Here is a 19,473-nt window from a genome sequence, read left to right as displayed (position 1 = left end):
ATAATAACGTATGGATAAGAAAGTTTATCCTTTTAAAGTGTGTCATTTGATGAGTTTTGACATTTACACATACCCATGAAGCTCCCATTATAATCAAGATACAGAATGTTTGTATCATCCCCAAAGATTCCTCTCCGCACTTTGCAGTCCATTCCACTTTCTGCTCTGGCCCCAGACAACTACTAATCTGTTCTTTTTCACTATAGTTTACATTCTGCATGAATTGAATCATAGTGGGTATGTCTGGCTTCATTCACTCAAAATGAAGATAATTTTGAGATTCATCCATGTTGTTCAATATATTGATAGTTTGCTCCAGTATATGCATTGTTTATTCCTTCACCTATTGATACACATTTCTATTTAATACTTTATGAAGTTTTGAAATTAGATACCAGTGATTGGAAAAAAAAATCCTTAAAATCTTTTAATTTTTTTTTTTCTTTCTTTTTTTTTTTTCTGAGACAGGATCTTGCTCTGTCACCCAGGCTGGAGTGCAGTGGTGCAATCTCGGCTCACTGCAACCTCAACCTCCTTTGCTTAAGCGATCCTCCCATCTCAGCACCCTCATGTAGCTGAGACTACAGGCACGCACCACCATGCCTGCTTAATTTTTGTATTTTTTTCTAGGGATCTTGTCATGTTGCCCAGGCTAGTCTCGAACTCCTGGACTCAAGCGATTCACCTGCCTCGGCCTCCCAGAGTGTGCTATGATTACAGGCGTGAGCCACCGTGCAGGCCAAAATCTCTTAATTCTTTTTTCTTTTTTTTTTTCTTTTGAGACGGAGTCTCTCTCTGTCACCCAGGCTGGAGTGCAGTGGCACGACCTCGGCTCACTGCAACATCTGACTCCCTGGTTCAAGTGAGTCTCCTGCCTCAGCCTCCCGAGTAGCTGGGATTGCAAGCATATGCCATCACACCCAGCTAATTTTTGTATTTTTATTAGAGACATGGTTTCACCATGTTGGCCAGGATGGTCTCGATCTCCTGACATTGTGATCCGCCCACCTCAGCCTCCCAAAGTGCTGGGATTACAGGCGCAAGCCACTGCGTCCAGCCTAAAATCTCTTAATTCTTAATGGAAAATGTTATGTATGACTTGTGAGCGAGAAATAAAGACTCTTTCACTCTTTCTTGCTATCTTATTTTAGGGAAGATTTTTCTTTTTCTTTTATCTTGTCTTCTCTTCTCTTTTCTTTTCTTAAGGAACTTGGATGTCCCCTGATTCCAAGTGAATAAGACACATTTTGTTGGCTCATCTTTTAACCTAGATACTTAGTATGGCATGAAGTACTATTCAGGAAGCTTTGACAGAGTATTAATTTTTTAAAAACTTATTCAATGATAACGAAATTTGGAAGATTTATAGTAATAATCTAACAGTGGTTTTCAGACCTGTGTGCCTCAGTAAAAAATATTTTGAGTGTGTATTACCAATATAAATAGTCATTTATAAATTCTACATATCTATTACTTTATTAATGTAATATGTACATTATAAAATAAAACCAAAGTAGATATTTAAAAGGATGAGATAAAAGGTAATTATAAATAAATAGTTGTTTCTGCACATCTAGTGGATTGTCTTATGCATACCTGACTCTGGAAACCAGATGTATAGTATTGCCTATTCAAACAGTTAAAAGCTACACCAGTAGATGGCATAATATTTTGACTTTTCATTCTACATAAATGTGTAATTTATGTGAACTGCTGGAGGAAGATAATAATTTATATATAGTATAAAAATACTTTATAATAAAGGAAAAAAGACAGTTTTTAAATACTTTTTTCCTAATCTCCTCGTCCCCATGAAATTTTTATTTTTTATTTTTTACAAAAAAATTTATGCCTCAGCCCTATTAACTAACCCATGAAATTTTCATACTACAAATCTGCTGTGTATGTCTGTGTATATATAATCTGACGCTTTCAAGGACCACCAACAATTGTGATAACTAAGTTTATTTTTTACCCCTCAAGATCCAGTTTTTGTCTATTTGGAGTATATCACCTTATTTAGAATGCATGCTTTAGGGTGTAATTGTGTTTTTTCACCTATTACTTGACCTTTCTAATCTCATTTTTTTAAGTGAGTAATAAATTAGTATTCATTCTGTTTGTCTGTAGCTACTGATGTCCATATCAGTAGCAGGGGGAGGTAGTAGGAAGCTTGTCTAACATTATGAAATGTACTGGAGGTAATTCATAAGAGACAGGCTCTTCATAGGTCATTCACTTGGCCATACCATGACGTTTTGTTTCTGCATTTTCCACAGGATGCTATTCTGAAATACAATGTGGCATATTCTAAGAAATGGGACTTTACAGCTTTGATCGATTTCTGGGATAAGGTAAAAGTATCCTTATTTCTTTATGAAAATATTATTAACAACTCAATAAGAAGGTTTGAGAAGAATACCCATAATTCTGCCACACTAAGATAATTATCTTTTAGTTTTATAAATTTGCTGTTATTTTTTATGTATGTTTTAGGTAAATACAATTAGGAGTTAATATTGAATTTTGTTTTCATCTCTTAGAATACACATTTTCTGTTATATTTTCATACCATTATCAGCATTATCAAGGAATGTATAATAGTCCATGATTAGATTTTGAGAATATAATGGTTCTTATATTCTCAAACATACAGGTTGCATCCAGTTTTACCTTCAGTTACGTTGTGGCAACATCATTATATATGTATATATTTTTTCCCATATTTGATATTGTTTCTTTAGGTGATTTCCAGAAATTAGATGACTAAGTCAAAGGGCACAAAACATTTGTTTAAAAATCTTTTAAAAACTTTTGCCATAAAATCATTTTTCCACAGATTAATTGTAGCAATTTACTATGCTGCCAGTAGTGGATAAGAATATCACTTTCATAGTACCATCAGCAGAGAGAGTCTTTTCATTTGTCTATTGGCCATTTCTATATCTTTGGAGAAATACCTATTCAAATTTTTTGTCTTTATTATTGAATTTTAGGCATTCTTTGTATATTTTAGATGCAGGTTCCTTACCAGATATATGATTTGCAAATATTTTCTCCCATTTTGTGTTTTTTTTTTTCTTTTTCTTGAGGTTACACTTTGAAGCTCAAAAATTTTTAATTTTGACAAAGTCAGTTTATCATTTTTTTTCTTTTCTTCTGTTTTCGGGATCATATTTAAGAAGCTAATCTAAGATCATGAAGATTTATGTTTCTTCTAAGAATTTTATAGCTTTAGCTCTTACACTATGACCATTACCCATTTTGTGTTAATTTTTGTATATGATGTAAATTAGAAGTCCAATTTTATTATTTTCCATGTGAATATCCATTTCGAGTTAATTTTCATATGTGGTGTAAGGTAGGAGTTCAACTTCATTATTTTGCATGTGGATAACAAGTTGTCCCAGCACCATTTGTTGAAAAGACTCTTCTATCCCCTGTTGAATTGTCTTCGCACCTTTTCAAAACCAGTTGACGTAACGATTGTTTCTGGCCTCTCAGTTCTACGACACTGATCTGTATGTCTGTCCTTGTGCCAGTACCACACAGTCTTGGTTCCGTAGCTTTGTGGTAAGTTTTAAAATCAGGAAGTGTGTGTCCTGTAACTTTGGTATTTTTCCAATTTGTTTTGGCTATTTTTGGATTCTTTGCATTTCACTCTGAATTTTAGGATTAATTTGTTACTTTCTGCAAAAAACCTAGGTGCTAAGGGCAATTCTTACATCACGTTAATAGAATCCAAACTAATTCTGCATTTCGAGGTAGTGCCAGTAATTTCAGAATTATCTTATTGAGCTTTTGACCCATATGGCTTTTACAAGGCAGGCATAAATAATGGAAGAATTATCCTTGTGTCTGGAAATTGGATATCTCAGATATCCTTGAATCTAAATGTCTTTCACTGTAACAGCAATGTAATATCTGATATGATGAAAAGTAGATCAAACCGATATAATCGTTATCCTTGTCACTTAAGTTATCAGGACATAACATTTGTATTGTAACTTTCTGGGCTTAAATTGGATATGATGGTTAATTGGGGTAAGAAGTAATGTATAATTTGATACCTTGAGATGGCAGTAAAACATGCCGTTGGTTACAATACCTCTGTCACCTTGCTATGAAGTAGTCATTTTTTTCTCTCTTCTTAATCAGAATACTCAGACAGGACCTTGTTTCCCCTTTATCTGGTGACCTTGCCCAGAAGCATGCCTGAAACGGGTAATATATAGCAAGTTTTGGTGGGTTTAGTGTAGATCATAAATATGAGATGATTACTTAGGTGCTGATGATGGTTTTACAGTTCTTTAGGGAGAAGAGTCCTTGCGTTTTCGACCCTCTAATATTTATTTATTTATTTATTTATTTATTTATGAAATGGAGTCTCACTCTGTCACCCAGGCTGGAGTGCAGCGGCACAATCTCAGCTCACTGCAATTTCTGCCTCGCGGGTTCAAGCGATTCTCTTGCCTCAGCCTTCCAAGTAGCTGGGATTACAGGTGCCCGCCAAATTGCCCGGCTAATTTTTGTATTTTTAGTAGAGATGGGGTTTTGCCATGTTGGCCAGGCTGGTCCCAAATTCCTGACCTTAAGTGATCCACCCAACTCGGCCTCCCAAAGTGCTGGGATTACAGGTGTGAGCCACCGCCCCCAACCAGACCTTCTGATTTGTATTTACTTTGTAAACATATGGAGGGTTGGAGAAGTCCCCACAACTACACCAAGTATTTATTTCTTATTGTATTCTTTTTAAGTCTTTGCCCATATATATGATGTCTTATAGCTAGATATAAATGTATGTTTAAAATTTATGCTATATTATAAAATCTTCTGTGTTATATAACTTTATAATGTTTAGCCTTAATGGTTGCAATAATATTCCATCAAATTGATAAATTGTCTGCTCATCCATTCCTGTGTTTGTTGGAGATTTGAGGAAATTTGTGTAAAGCTTATCTAGAGATTTGAAGGGGGTTCTCCCTGTGATTGTTTGCTATTCTGTCATTATCAGTGTACTTAACAAAATACCTTGGATGTTTAATACACTTGTTTATTTTTCTATCCATCAAATCTCCAGATATTATTCTAGAACTTTAGCAAGTCATGACCCACAGGGACAACATTGCCCACGCTTGCAGTGGTTAGTGAGAAGTAAGTGTCAGACATACCTATATAGGTGGGATTGGTGGAAGAAAAGATTTTTAGTGCAAGGGAAACAATTGTTTGGTTTGGTTTTAAGTTGAAAATAAATTATATTTGGTTTGCATTTTCAGTGTCTTATGTTCTGTACTAGGAATGCTTGTTTATAAAGGGTTCTTTTATTTTTTTATTTAAAGCCAGGCTATAGTGCAGTGGTGCTGTCACAGCTCACTGCAGCCTCAATCTCCGGGGCTGTATATATCCTCCCACTTTAGCCTCCCGTTTAGCTGGGACTACAGGCATGTGCTACCACACCTGGCTAGTTTTTTGTGTTTTTTTGTAGAGACAGGGTTTCACCATTGTTACCCAGGCTGGTCTTGAACTCTTGGGCTCAAGCAATCTTCGCTCCTCAGCCTCCCAAAGTGCTGGGATTATAGGCATGAGCCACTGTGCCTGGCCTGTAAAGCGTTCTTTATTTTCGAGATGGATTCTAGCTCTGTCACCAGACTGGAATGCAGTGGTGTAATCTCGGCTCACTGCAACCTCCACCTCCTGGGTTCAAGCCATTCGCCTGCCTCAGCTTCCCGAGTAGCTGGGACTACAGACGTGCGCCACCACACCCAGCTAATTTTTGTATTTTTATTAGAGACGGGGTTTCACCATGTTGGCCATGTTGGTCTCGATCTCTTGACCTCGTGATCCGCCCGCCTCGGCCTCCCAAAGTGCTGGGATTACAGGCATGAGCCACCGCGCTCGGCCTTAAACTAAGGGTTCTTAAACATTGTTTATTAGCAGGGTTTGGCAATATTTTCAATTTTTATTTTCTAATTTTTTGTTGTTTTGAGACAGTATCTCACTCTATTGCCCAGGCTGGAGTGCCATGGCTCAGTATCTCACTCTATTGCCCAGGCTGGAGTGCCATGGCATGATCTCGGCTCGTTGTAACCCCCACCTCCCAGGTTCAAGCAAGTCTTGTGCCTCAGCCTCCTGAGTAGCTGGGACTACAGGCATGCACCACCACACCTGGCTAATTTTTGGATTTTTGGTAGAGACAGGGTTTCACTATATTGGCCAGGCTGGTCTCGAACTCCTGACCTCAAGTGATCTGCACACCTCGGCCTCCAAAAGTGTTGGGATTACAGGTGTGAGCAGCTGCTCCCAGCCAGAATTTGGAAATTCTTTACTTAAATGTCACATTGAACTCTGAGTGGCTTGTTTTATTAAGGAAAAGAATTAAATTTGACATCGTATTAAGATTAATATTTTGCAGTTACGTTTATTTTGAAGCTGTTGATATTTATCTCCTTAAAACCTTTCTTTGATTAATTCTGTAAGTAAAGGATTTTGTAACCCAAACTACCTTACAACAAGAGGAGTTCATGTCAACAGTCATTGTGAATCCATGGTATTGTAATTACCTACATTCTGGTCTCTAGCACAAGAGGTAAGGTGCCCAGAAGCCCACCCTGGTGTGTGAGCACCTCTACTGGAATGGAAGTAAGGAGTATTACCTAAGCTTTTATTAGTTTTTCAGAAACCAGCAAAGATCACAGAGACCAATCTGTTAATTTGTTATTTATAATTATATATTTAGGTGCTACTGAGTCGAAATGGCTGTTATTTAGTGTTTTCTGCAACTTCAGGGCTAATATTGGTCTTCCTCACTGCCAGCTGCTGGAAGTGCTACAAACACACAATCTGTGTTTTATGGCCCTCCTGTGTGGTGTTTCACAAAATTAAATTCAAACACTTCTGTAATTTATATTCTAAATGAATCAATATACTTACTCCTGGCATTTTTCACTGGAAAGTTGAACAAAATGTTCTGTATGTTATAAAAGTCCTCTATCAATGCATCTTGGAGGAATTTTTAAATACTTCTCTCTTTTTTTTTTGAGACAGAGTCTTTCTCTGTCACTCAGGCTGGAGTGGAGTGGCACGATCTCGGCCCACTGCAACCTCTGCCTCCCAGGTTCAAGCGATTCTCCCGCCTCAGCCTCCTGAGTAGCTGGAATTACAGGCACCCACCACCACGCCAGGCTAATTTTTGTATTTTTAGTAGAGACAGGGTTTCACCATCTTGGTCAGGCTGGTCTCGAACTCCTGACCTCAGGTGATCCACCCACCTTGGCCTCCCAAAGTGCTGAGATTACAGGTATGAGCCACCGTGCCCAGCCAAATACTCCTCTTTTACAACACCTGTGGCACTGTTTCATTTCACTTATAGTGTGTTAACTTGTGAAATTTACATTAAAGCTGTAGTAACTGAAGAAGGGCATGGGGGACGTATTTTTAAGGGGGTTTCTTCTGTTTCTGCAATGTTGGCTTCTATTTCTGGACTTGGATATTTGTTTTATATTTATTCATTAGACTATACATATATATTTTTATGTACTTTTTGAATATTCACAATAAGTATAAAATGTTATTATAAAGAGCTTTAAATCTGCAGTTGGTTTATGTAGCAAACTTCTTAAGAAAATGGATTAATTGTTGAAAGGAAAAGGATTTTAGTGACTATTTCATCTTCCTTTCCATGTTGAGTTTTATGTCTGGAATTGAAAAGATAGAAATGTATAAGCCTTTCGTTTCATCCTTCCATTGGTTTTTCCATGAAGGCTGTCATAAATAACAAAATGAAGTGGTTTTGGTTTTGCTTTTGTTTTTTGCATCTGTGGCTGGTAAAGGTAGAGAGTGAGAGATAGGAGTACAGGAATGAGAGGACATTTAAAAGTAAAAAATGAAAAACCTAGACTTTAGAATGATTTTGTTGCTGTGATGAGGCTAGTAATATGTTTCTCTTTGTAAACCACAATTTAAATATAGATATATAGCATAAAGTCTTTACTTCAAATCATACATACAAAATAGATTATTGCAACTTAGAAATTGTGCATCTTTTGTCTTCGCTGTAGTTATTAAAATATTGACTACCCATTCTCCTATCAGCTCTTGTCCTATGACTTGCCAGAGAAAGACTGTTTAAAGCCTCTATCACTGTAAATAAGAGTGTGTAATTCTATTAGTATTGAACTTGCATTTTTATTTATGTGCTACTTAATTTAAAAGGTAAATGGGACATCATATTGAGTTTTGAATGATGCAAATTAAGTTGATCTTGTTATTATATGTCTTTTTCTTCAGAACTGTTTCTGTCATTTAAATTTTTTTTTTACTTTTTTTTCCAAGAGCACAAATCCACTTTTATTTATTTACTTTTCATTAATTTAAATGCTTGAGGGGTACAGCATCACACAGATTCTGTGTCCAGTGGCCTTAGCAGGAAGATTGCTTCAGAATTTGGCATGAACCATGCCACTATTTCCCTGGGACCAAGTTACCTTTCCCTAGATTACTCTGATTTTGTTTGGTTTGCCACCAGGAGTCACTTTGTTGTTCTTTGTTTTGTATATATAAGCACATCTTATGCCCGAATAGAATTCTGTTTCATTTTGGGCATAAGCACCTTCTATTTTAAAAAGAGCTGTGTGCTGTCTTTGGTTCTGGAGACCCCACTTATACTGAGCAAAAATGGCCTTGGACCACAGCCTTCCAGACATACTTCCTTTTAGTACTCCTGTTCCCAGCAGGCCTCCACAGGCTCCAAGTTGGCAGAAAGAGAAAGGCCATTTAAAATTTTAAAAACAGGTACAACATAATTCATTGTCTCCAAAATTGAGGCATGTATTATTATACCTGTGTTTAGCTAAAATAACAGTTTTTGAACTTGTGATTATGGAAAACTTTAAAAATGATAATGTATTGACAGAGCATCAGTAGAAACTCAGAAAAAAGAACATAAACTTGTATTAAAATAGATTACAAAAAGTTATTTCACATACACAAAGTAATGGCTGGAAGAAATTAAGTTTTCATTTATGCCTTTATTATATAATAAAAAGTTAAAATATATGTTGAAATTATTAGGCAAAAATCACAGCACAAATCAGCTATGATTCAATAACATAAAACACAATAGTTGTATGTTTATGCATCACTTGAGCATCAATGCATTCATGCATATGTGGTATACTGTGGACATCCTGGCTTTCTGAGGTGTGGCATGCTATTATGAGTAGCTTATCTCATGGTAATTTTAACTGTATCAAATATACTCAGTATTTTTGTGTATTAAAAATTTTAGAACAAAAATATTGTTAGAGGATTTTTCTTTCTTCTCTCTTCATTCCTCCTGTCCCCACCCCTTTATCCCCAGACTGTCTATAAACATTTCATGGAGGGTTAGTGCTTTTTAGAATAGTTTGGGAAAAGCTGACCTAAGGCGGTAAATTGTTATAACTACCGTTTTAAATCACAACAGATTTCGTTATTCAGTAACTGAAGGAATGTGGCCTCCTTCCATGATAGCCTTTTGGTGGTCAATTTTTGTTTTGTTTTGGTTTGGTTTTTTGATAACACTGAAGTAAGTTTCTGAATGTATATAAACACATTATTACTTAGCTTGATTTAACATTCTTCGTAGATAATCTGTTTTCTGGGATTTTCTTCAAAGCTTAAAAAATATCAAGTGTCTTTGTTATATTTGTCACAAAGAGCCTGTACCAAACTCCTAATCAAATGAAAGCAGCCTTAAATGTTTCATAAGACTACAGCTAATGTCTTAATCTCTCTAGCTTTCGAACCTCTGATTTGGAGTTCAGTGGAAATTTAACCTTTTTGGACCTCTTCCCTTGGTGACTCACAGTCTCTGGAATCATAAGGTCTGCATTACTTTACAGCTCAATTTAATTCATGAGAACCACAGGAGCCAAAAGGGAGCTAATCAGAATCACTAAAATATTGAAACAGATCAACTGTGACTTTTAGATTTGTATGGAATATGTGAAATTTCTCTCCCTGATTTGGTTAATGAGTGCTTTTGAATTGGGACATATGTTGAGGGTCTCATATTTATGATTTCTAAATAGTGCATATCCCAAAGGACAGATTACTCCAATTGGAACTAGGCACTTTGCTTTTATAAACTTGATGAGTTACCATGGAATATCAGTCTTAGTTGAGCCCTCTATGCACTAGATCACTGATGAAGTTAGAGTTGTTATTTTGTGTTTGCAAAACACTATCTGGATTGTATTTATTTATGTGGTGGACAAAGAGGTTAGAAGTTATAGATACTCAAAAGTGAAAATTCATTCAGTAGACTTTCTCTTATATTCTAATAATGAAATTAAGCTAGTACTTAGTTTGTCCTATAACTCTAACCCTTCATTTGGGTCAAATAGCAGTAGAAGTTATTCTTTTTAAATGTTGCCGTGGTGTTGATTTCATTATCCAAAAATCTATTGTTAGAGGAGTGAAAATAATTCTGTGTTTTAATCTTGCCCATGATTTATATCTCTATCAGCTAGCTCTGAAGTGTTTTGGGTTTTGTTTTGTTTTGTTTGTATTTTATTAACACAGTTAAACATGATGCCTCGAGTTATAATTCCTGTTAATTTGCATTTATTCTTCTTATGTTCCTACTCATAAAAATAAATTCTGTAGTCCTTTTGAGTATGCTTTGAACACTTATCTACATGTAACATTTCATATTTAACCCTGGAAGGACTATTGTAGTATTTTTATCTGAAGGTAAAAATAATGAGTAAATAAAAACAGAACGTTAGATCTGTTTTTCAAATTTATATATTGTTTCAGTGTGTAGCCTATCTAAACAAGCGGTAAACTTGCTCATCAAAGACTAAATAGGTCCATTGGTCCTTTTATATGAAGGGGTGCTGTTAGTGCTGTGGTTTACCAAAGACTGAGCCAATGGTCTTTCTCCTTATTTTACTATTAGTACTAGTAGAGAAAAATACTCATCCTCGATTTATTGTGATGATAATGACAGGTAATGATTTACTACAAGAGTCTGTCAGATTCTAAGCTGGCTAAATAATTTTTCTTTATAGTGTGTTAACGAAGTTTTTAGTAAGCTGAGTGACATAGTGCCTTGTCACCACAAATGCTCTTTGATTACATGAAAAGTGTTACAAAAAGACATTTTCTGCAGCAAGGGCCATTTCCAGCATAATGAAATATGGAATATTTTCAAATGAACTCCAAAGTGATATGTATTGAGGTCTTGCTCTTGGTCTAATCTGCCTCAGTCCTGAGAAGCCTAGCTCTAAAATAAACAAAGGGCATCTTCCACTGGGAGTGCAATGTTGGAACTGCTCTCTGCCTTAAGTAACCATATGCATAGCCTCTTTCCTGATAGTTGGCTCCTGTCTCCCTTTGTAATCCTTTCCTTCTTCCATGCCTGCTGCTTAAGTTGCAGACTATTCCAGCCTCACTTCTCTTGGACACTTCTATCTGTTGCAGGCATAGGCCTGTCTCATCCCAGACTCACCTCTTCTACAAGATCCTCCCTGTACATATCTCCTTTGTGTTTGCTGGATCATCTTATTTGGTTATCTTTGGCGATGGAGGTGGTAGTGCTTATTACTGAGAGTTTTCTATGTACCAACTATAGTGTCAGCAGTATGCTTTATCTGATTTAATTCTAACAACCACCTCATGAGTTAGATGCTATTAATATTTCTGTTTTACAAATGAAGAATGGAAAACCAAGGTTTAGGGAGTTTAAGTAACTAAGTGACATCTCATTTTTATCTATGGACTGTGGCACATGCTGTCAGAGTCGGTCTTTGACATAGCACCTAGGAAAGAAGCTGAATCAGATTAAACATACTACCCAAACATTAGGTCAATTGAAAATGGCTAGGGAAAGGGGAAGATTCATCATAAAAACTAATTGAGTAAAACTAGGGAGGCCCAATAAGTTCAAAGATTTGAATTCAAGGTAGAAAGAAGAAGAAAACCCTCTAGCAAAAGGCGGCCTTAATGGCCCATAGCCTTAGATCTGGCATCATTTAGAACCACATGGCTGGGCATGTGGCTCACGCCTGTAATCCCAATACTTTGGGAGGCTGAGGCGGACAGATCACTTGAGGTCAGGAGTTTGAGACCAGCCTGACCAACATGGTGAAACCCTGTTTCTACTGGAAAAAAAAAAAAAAAAAAAAAAAGCAGCATCACAGCCTCAGGGAAAGCACCTACCAGCTTCCAACAGTCTTCGTTCCTTTGAATCCTTTGCCATCTGGTTATATTCCCTCTTCCCGTTCTTGTTATCTGCCCATCTTTGACACCTCTTTTCCTCTCTCCTGTTACTTGGCATCGCCTTGGGCAACTTCGGTTCAGTTGATATTCATGTTGATGAACCATTTACTAGTCAAACCTAAGTCTTTGTGTGAGACCTTCTACTTTATTAACCCATGTGACCACAAATGACCAGAACTTGGACCTGATTATCCCCTGGGCCAGCTCCTTCTCTAAAGCCGTGAGCTCAGAATTCTTCTCCCACCACAGCCTCCTAGTTTTCTACTCCCTTATTCCTACTGTGCTTTCTGTTTTTTGAGTCTCCACTGCTTTCATCCCTTTTCTTCTGGTCCACTGTGTCCCAGGTTGTATTACGCAAATATTAACACTTCGTAAGTAAAGGGTTAATAGTTAAGGTGGGGGAATGTACTGCGTATTATATCCTCCTTCTGGGAATAGCTCTGAGGAGTCTTACAGTAAAGAAACATGCTTAGCTTTATTTAATTAAACCTCTTTTTTTCAAACTTATTTATAAACAGCTTCCATGTAACAGCTTTTGACTTCCTTTGTAGCAAGTATTCCATGGAGCACACTTTGCAGAGCACAGTTGTAATGGGGAAGGAAGGGAAGGAGGAAGAAATAAAGGGCGAGAGGAGAGAGGGAAGGAGGGAGAGAGGGAATAACAAATCTTACTGATAGGCCTTGCTAAGAGTTCATGTTATTCAATGTTAACTAGGCCTTTGTTTCCTGTTGCCATCTTTTATATATTTCCTTATTACTCTAGGATTCCAAACCTTTTCATTGTTTTGTAACATTTACTGACATTCCACTATCAGTCTGCTCCTACTTAATACCTCTCGGAGAGATTTGAGGACATCTAAAAGGTAAATTCTTAAAGTTTCTTTATTTTAAGGGTTTCAACATACCTCATGCTTCTCTTTCTTGTTATCTTAAAGGAAAAGCTTGTCTTATTCCATTCCTCAAGGGCAGCATGTCCAAAACAATTATACTTTAGCATACATATGTCCCTGTTTCTTTTCTGGCCTTGTCCCTCTTTCCCTGCTGCCTGGTTAGTGCTTGCTTGACTTTTAGTGTTCAGCATGACTATCACTTCTGCAATTGACTTTATTTATTTATTTATTTATTTTTGAGATGTTCTCTTGGTCTGTTGCCCAGGTTGGAGTACAGTGGCATGATCTTGGCTCACTGCAACCTCCGCCTCCTGGGTTCAAGCGATTCTCCTGCCTCAGCCTCCGGAGTAGCTGGGATTACAGGCACGCACCACCTTGCCTGGCTAATTTTTATATTTTTAGTAGAGATGGGGTTTCACCATGTTGGCCAGGCTGGTCTCAAATCCCTGACCTCAGGTGATCCGCCCACGTTGGGCCTCCCAAAGTGCTGGGATTATAGGCATGAGCTATCGTGCCTGACCTAGACTTTCTTTTTTTAGAGCAGTTTTAGATTCATAGCAAAATACACTGATTTCTCATATATCCCCCACTCCCAGGCATGCACACCCTCCCCCATTATCAACATCCCCCACCGGAGTGGTTCATTTGCTACAATTGATGAACCTACCTTGACACATCATTACCACTCAAAGTTCTGTAATTGATGTTTTACAGTCATCTTCTATAAGCTTCCTTGTATGAGGCTGTGATTTGTTCTTTGTTATGTTCCTAGCACTTAACATAGTGAGAACTTTCAATACCACTTAATGCAGGTTATATGCAAATCTTTTTTCTTTTGCTCTTTCTCTCTGCCATCTTCTAATTGACTATTGGATTTATTCACCTGGATATTCCACAAGTACCTAAAACTAGCCTTGTCACCACTCTTCCACATTCTGTCAGTGAATGATTCCACCATTTATCTATTCATTCACTCAAGCCAGAACTTGTTAATCATCTTAGCTGCCCTATTCTGCCTCAGCCACCTTTTTCTGCTCATCTACCATTTCCTCATCTTACAGTATGATGTCATAATTTTACTTCCTAAATACTTCTTGAGTTTCGGCTTTATTTCTGTTACACTTGTCTCCTCCATACCATCGTCATGACTCAGCTAGTATATTGTAAGAGTCACCTAGTCGACCCCTGTGTGCAGTTGATCCCTTCAAATCCATCCTTCATGCTGCTTACACACAGTGAGCTATCTGAAGCATAGATCTTAAAACCTTCCATGGCATTTCATCTCTTTTCAACTCTATTGGTGATATTTATGGCATTCCATGACCTTGCCTCTGCCCACCTCTCTGGCATCATTTCATGCCACTTTTCCTGCTCCAAACCTGATGGTCTAATGACTCTAAATTACTTGTGGTTCTCTGTCATGGTGTTTGCCTGCTTCTTAATCCAGCCTTCAAGACTCAGCTCAGTTTTTATCTCCTCTGAGTATCCTTTTTTGTCCTCTCAGCCGCTACTAAAAACTCCTCTGTGTGCTCACAGTAGTACCTGTGCACAACTCCATGTGCTTGTTACATTAGGCATCATATAGCCACGAAATGTCTGAATATTCGTGAGGCCCAATTTTTCCAGGGCATCTTACTATTTTCTAGCCCATGGCTAATGCACAGTTAATGTTTCTTGAACTGAGTTCAGGATATTCAGGGAGAGTAGTCCCGCACACAAAAATGTGGGCCTTGAACCACAATCACTTACCGAGAGATTTAGGAATTATTTTGTGTAAGGTGGTAGTTGACCATTTGCGACTGGTGATTGGTAGAGAGAAAAGGTAAGGCCAGTATGCATAACCTTTACTATAGTCTTTTTTGTTTATTTTTTTTCCAGAGACAGGGCTTTGCTCTGTCCTCCAGGCTGGAGTGCAGTGCCATAATCATGGCTTATCGCAACCTCAAATTCCTAGGCTTAAGCAAGATCCTCCTACCTCAGCTTCCAGGGTAGCTGGGACTATAGGTCCATACTACCACACCTACCTAAGTAAAATTTTTTTTGGCCGGGCATGGTGGCTCTCACGCCTGTAATCCCAGCACTTCAGGAGGCTGAGGCAAGCAGATCACGAGGTCAAGAGATCGAGACCATCCTGACGAACATGGTGAAACCCTGTCTCTACTAAAAATAAAAAATTAGCTGGGCGTGGTGGCACGTAAGTTGCAGCTTCTCTGGAGGCTGAGGCAGGAGAATCACTTGAACCCGGGAGGCAGAGGTTGCAGTGAGCCGAGATCGCGCCATTGCACTCCAGTCTGGCGACAGAGTGAGACTCCGTCTCAAAAAAAAAAAAATTTTTTTTTTGTAGAGACCGAGTCTCACTATGTTGCCCAAGCTGGTCTTAAACTCTTGCCCTTAAGCAATCCTCCTGCTTTGGCCTCCCAGAGTGCTGAGATTACAGGCATGAACCACTGTGCCCAGGCTTTATAGTTGTTGTGTAGCATTTTTACCCTAAAAAGTAGTAAGTTTCTAGAGGACAGACACCTTGTATTGTTTGTCTTGGTGTTTATTTTTCACAGTGCTCAATCTAATGTCCTGGACAAAGTGGGTGTTCAATATGTGTTTGGACTAAGTAGCAATATATGACTAGAATTCAGTAGAAGGGAGAGGCTGTTCTATTTCGTGGATTTCTGAGCTCCGTAAGTTCACGCTTCAGGGGCCCATTTACCTCTTTAATTCCCTGCATGCAAAAGGAGAATGAATGCCTTAGATGATAGATTGAACCTGACTTCTTAATGTTTTATGTGATATAGCTATGTGCCACATCGGTCCTCATATGCCTTCATTTTTATATGGGCTATAAAACCAAAATTACTTCAAGAGGAATATTTGACCATTTTCATCCTTCTTTTAAAATGAATTGGAGTTACCAAAAGTAGCCTGATGCAGTTGAATAAAATTAGGTGTGTTTTAAAACCTCTAAACAAAAAGCTACAGATTTAATCATCTGTAGTTGTATCTACATATGTCTGAAAACCCCTGAATCTTCTTTCGGTTGCCCTGGTGACTGTTTCATTGGAGTAGCGTATCAAGAAAGACTACATCTGTGGAGTCCAAACACTAGCTACTATCCACATAGGCTATTTAAATAGAAATTAATTACAATGAAATAAAATTTAAAATTCAGTTCTTCAGTCACAGTAGCCACATTTCAAATGCCACATGTGGCTGCCGGCTGCCATCCTGGACAGCACAGATATAGAACATTTTCATCATTGCAGAAAGTTAGACTGAATAGAAATGTACTAGGTCATCCCTAAGGATCCTTCTGCATCTGACATCCTTCTACTGGGAAACCTGCTCACAGGGACTTCTGAGATTTCTCAACATTGTTTGACTGCATTTTGAATTTTTTTAGATTGGATATTACTTCAAATAATTGAGTTGTTGAGTAGAACTTGTCCATTTTTAATAAAGATCTTTTCATTGTAATAGCATTTGTTTCAACTACAAATGTATTTGCATTTTTATTCTTTCTCCAAAGAGTGCGCTTCCAGAGAGTGTCCTCAAGCCTTTTAGGAAAATTAGTTTTGTTTCATCCTTAATAAGAGTGAAGTTCAGACTATAATATTATTATTTCATACCGGATAATTTAATTAAATTAAGAATTAAGCACTATAATATGTATGTATGCACGTTACTTGATTTGCATGGCACATTTTATAATAGCGCTGTGAGTGTGCTAAGCTGTCATTGAACTACCATAAAAATTACTTAAGTCTGGTTGTGGTGGTTCATGCTTGTAATTCTAGCACTTTGGGAGGCTGAGGTGGGATGATTGCTTGAGCCCAGGAGTTCAAGACCAGCCCGGGCAAGATGGTGAGACCCCATCGCTACAAAAATTTTTTAAAAAATTAGCTGGGTGTGGTAGCATGCATCTGTAGTCCCAGCTACTTGGGAGGCCGAGGCAGGAGGATCCCATGAGCCCAAGAGTTCGAGGTGGCAGTGAGCTATGATCACACCAGTGCACTCCAGCCTGGGTGACAAAGTGAGACCCCCATCTCTTAAAAATATATATTACTGAGAAATAAGTATTTTTCAGGGTACTTCTTAGAGTTGAAAAAACCTGCTAATTATTTAAAAGTATAAACTATAATAAAAGATTGAAGTTATTGCTCACCTGTATTTCTTGGACAAATTACATCCATTTTACTTCTAGGGCTAGAAAACTTATATTACCATTAGCTGTTTCTCTGAAATTTCGTCATGTTGAGTTTGATTGCCTGTCTATAAAGATGGATAATAATGTGACTATGTGGTATTGAAAGTATCCATTGGCTTGGACATAATAGCAATGTGGTTTGGTGGTGTTTACAGAAGTGATTGATGGATATGGCCATGTAGTCGTACAGTAATAGAAGTGAGAAATAGGAAAGACATGTCAGAGCGTCTTGTGCCAGTGTGGGTTTATTTCCTAAGGAATAATCATTTACCATAATAGTACTGAGAAGTAAATTCTTTGGAGGCATAGGATAATGAGGGTGTATTATTATGTTTTGTCTTTTCTAAAGTAAGAATTCTGCTGTTTATTATTAGCATGAAAATAGATATGATTGTGCAATAAATACTGTTTAAAGAAGAACTTCCTTCATGTTTTATAAACCTACACAATTCTATTCTTCATGTTTAATGAAGTTTGTGTAGGAAAATTGTGTGACTGTTTTTGATTAGAGGCATATTTTGTTTCAAGAATTGGATGAAGATCTTCTTCCTAAACTGATTGTGTTCCCAGACTAGTTGTTAATTATTTGGAATTAGGAGTCATGATGGGGAAATTTCCACCACATCCAGAAGGTCTGTGAATTTTAAACCTCTGATGGCTTGTTTTCTGAAGTGAAAAACGAATGCAGAGTTCTGTCACTAGAAACACAGCAGTGCTTAGGAGAGATTGGAAGTAGGGTTGTGGTGAGAATTGGCAGGAGGACTCTTTCTCCCTTCATTCCTCCTCCTTCGTCCTGCACTAGCTGATAAGAGCTGGGCCATAGGAGTGGAGACTAAAAATGAAAGGAGGTTTCATTGCTTAGCACTTCTTTTCCTCTTTTCCCCCTTCTGCTGGCAATCCTTGATGGGGAGGAAACAAAGTGTCTGTATAGCAGCCCGATTATTTCATATTAAGCAACTGTCAAATTAATATAAGGACAACTGCAGGTTATTTCCAGTGTGAATTACAGAGTACTTTAAAAACTCGGTATATTTCATTTATCTATCGTTAGGGCAAATCATTTCAAATGCTTATAATGAGCTGTGATTTTTATCAGTATTTCCCAGATTTGAGTCATAAACACTTTGAAAATTCATAGGGAGACTCTTAATAGCTGTTTAAAGAGGAAAACCAAATCAAACCAAAAGAAAGTAGAGGGGCAAGGTGATGCTCAGCACAGCCATTTGTATGTGTCACCACAGCTGACCCCTGGACTCAGCCTTTCACACCACCTTGCCCTCTGCTACCACACTGATTTTGTACCTCTCCATGCACAGTCTTATTTAGGTCCATGAACTAAATAAGTTAGCTGCTAATTGGTGAAATATGCCTTCTTAAATATGACCATGTTAGCCTGGCTATTTCCTGAAAACCAGTTGGAGTTTATTAAAAATAGAGACCATTTTTATTGAAGCCATAATTGTCATGGGCGATACACATGAGAGATCACCCTGTGGCTGGCCTGTCAGACTTTCATGAGCCTTCAGAAATTAAGGGGAATGAGTGAGTTTGTTTTCTTGTAAGCTGTCACATTCTTCTCTTCAAAGTGTCAGCCTGAGTTGTGCACAGATAAATGTTAGAAACTTTCACCTTCTCCAGTTTATTTTTTTACCCTTACATAATTTAGTAGTATGATTGTTTTTCCTCTAACATTTAATGTTTTTGTACTTTTAATTTTTGAAATGTGAGCTTGTGCTTTAGACTTGGGAAACTTAGAGGTAGTTCCAGTATAGAAAGCTTAGCCTATAGACAGTTTAATCAACTTACACAAAAGAAAACTATAATATTTTTGCTAAGTAATAGAGATTCTGAAAGGCAATGGAGAGGAGGAGGATGAGCTTTGTAAAATCAGCTAATCCAGATAGAAAGTGTCAGTTAATTTAACATATTTTTATTGACAGTTTTACATATGAACACCACTGTTGTAGGAATGGTGAATCAATCATAAATCTTGTCTTAGAGGAGCTTCTAGTAAGGGCTAGAAGGCACGTTCATAAATAACAACAGAAAGCAGAAAGTCTTAAGTGTCTTGTGAAAAAAAGTTCAAATAAATTACAAGAGGGAGAATTACTTTTTAGCTGG

At 37.5% G+C, this 19,473-nt stretch overlaps 1 protein-coding gene and 1 pseudogene across 1 annotated transcript in view; one reads left to right on the top strand and one right to left on the bottom strand.

Moving 5' to 3' along the window:
- Positions 1–19,473, top strand: part of LOC117974457 (poly(ADP-ribose) glycohydrolase-like) — a 93,336-nt gene that overhangs the window by 25,508 nt on the left and 48,355 nt on the right. The window contains 1 exon segment of the mRNA XM_055092749.2: positions 2,280–2,354. Coding sequence (XP_054948724.2) covers positions 2,280–2,354 — 75 coding nt within the window.
- Positions 8,219–8,810, bottom strand: LOC117974573 (large ribosomal subunit protein eL33-like; annotated as a pseudogene).

Source organism: Pan paniscus, chromosome 8, assembly GCF_029289425.2.
Source record: "Pan paniscus chromosome 8, NHGRI_mPanPan1-v2.0_pri, whole genome shotgun sequence".
Lineage (NCBI taxonomy): Eukaryota > Metazoa > Chordata > Mammalia > Primates > Hominidae > Pan > Pan paniscus.
This window is presented reverse-complemented; position numbering and strand designations above follow the sequence as displayed.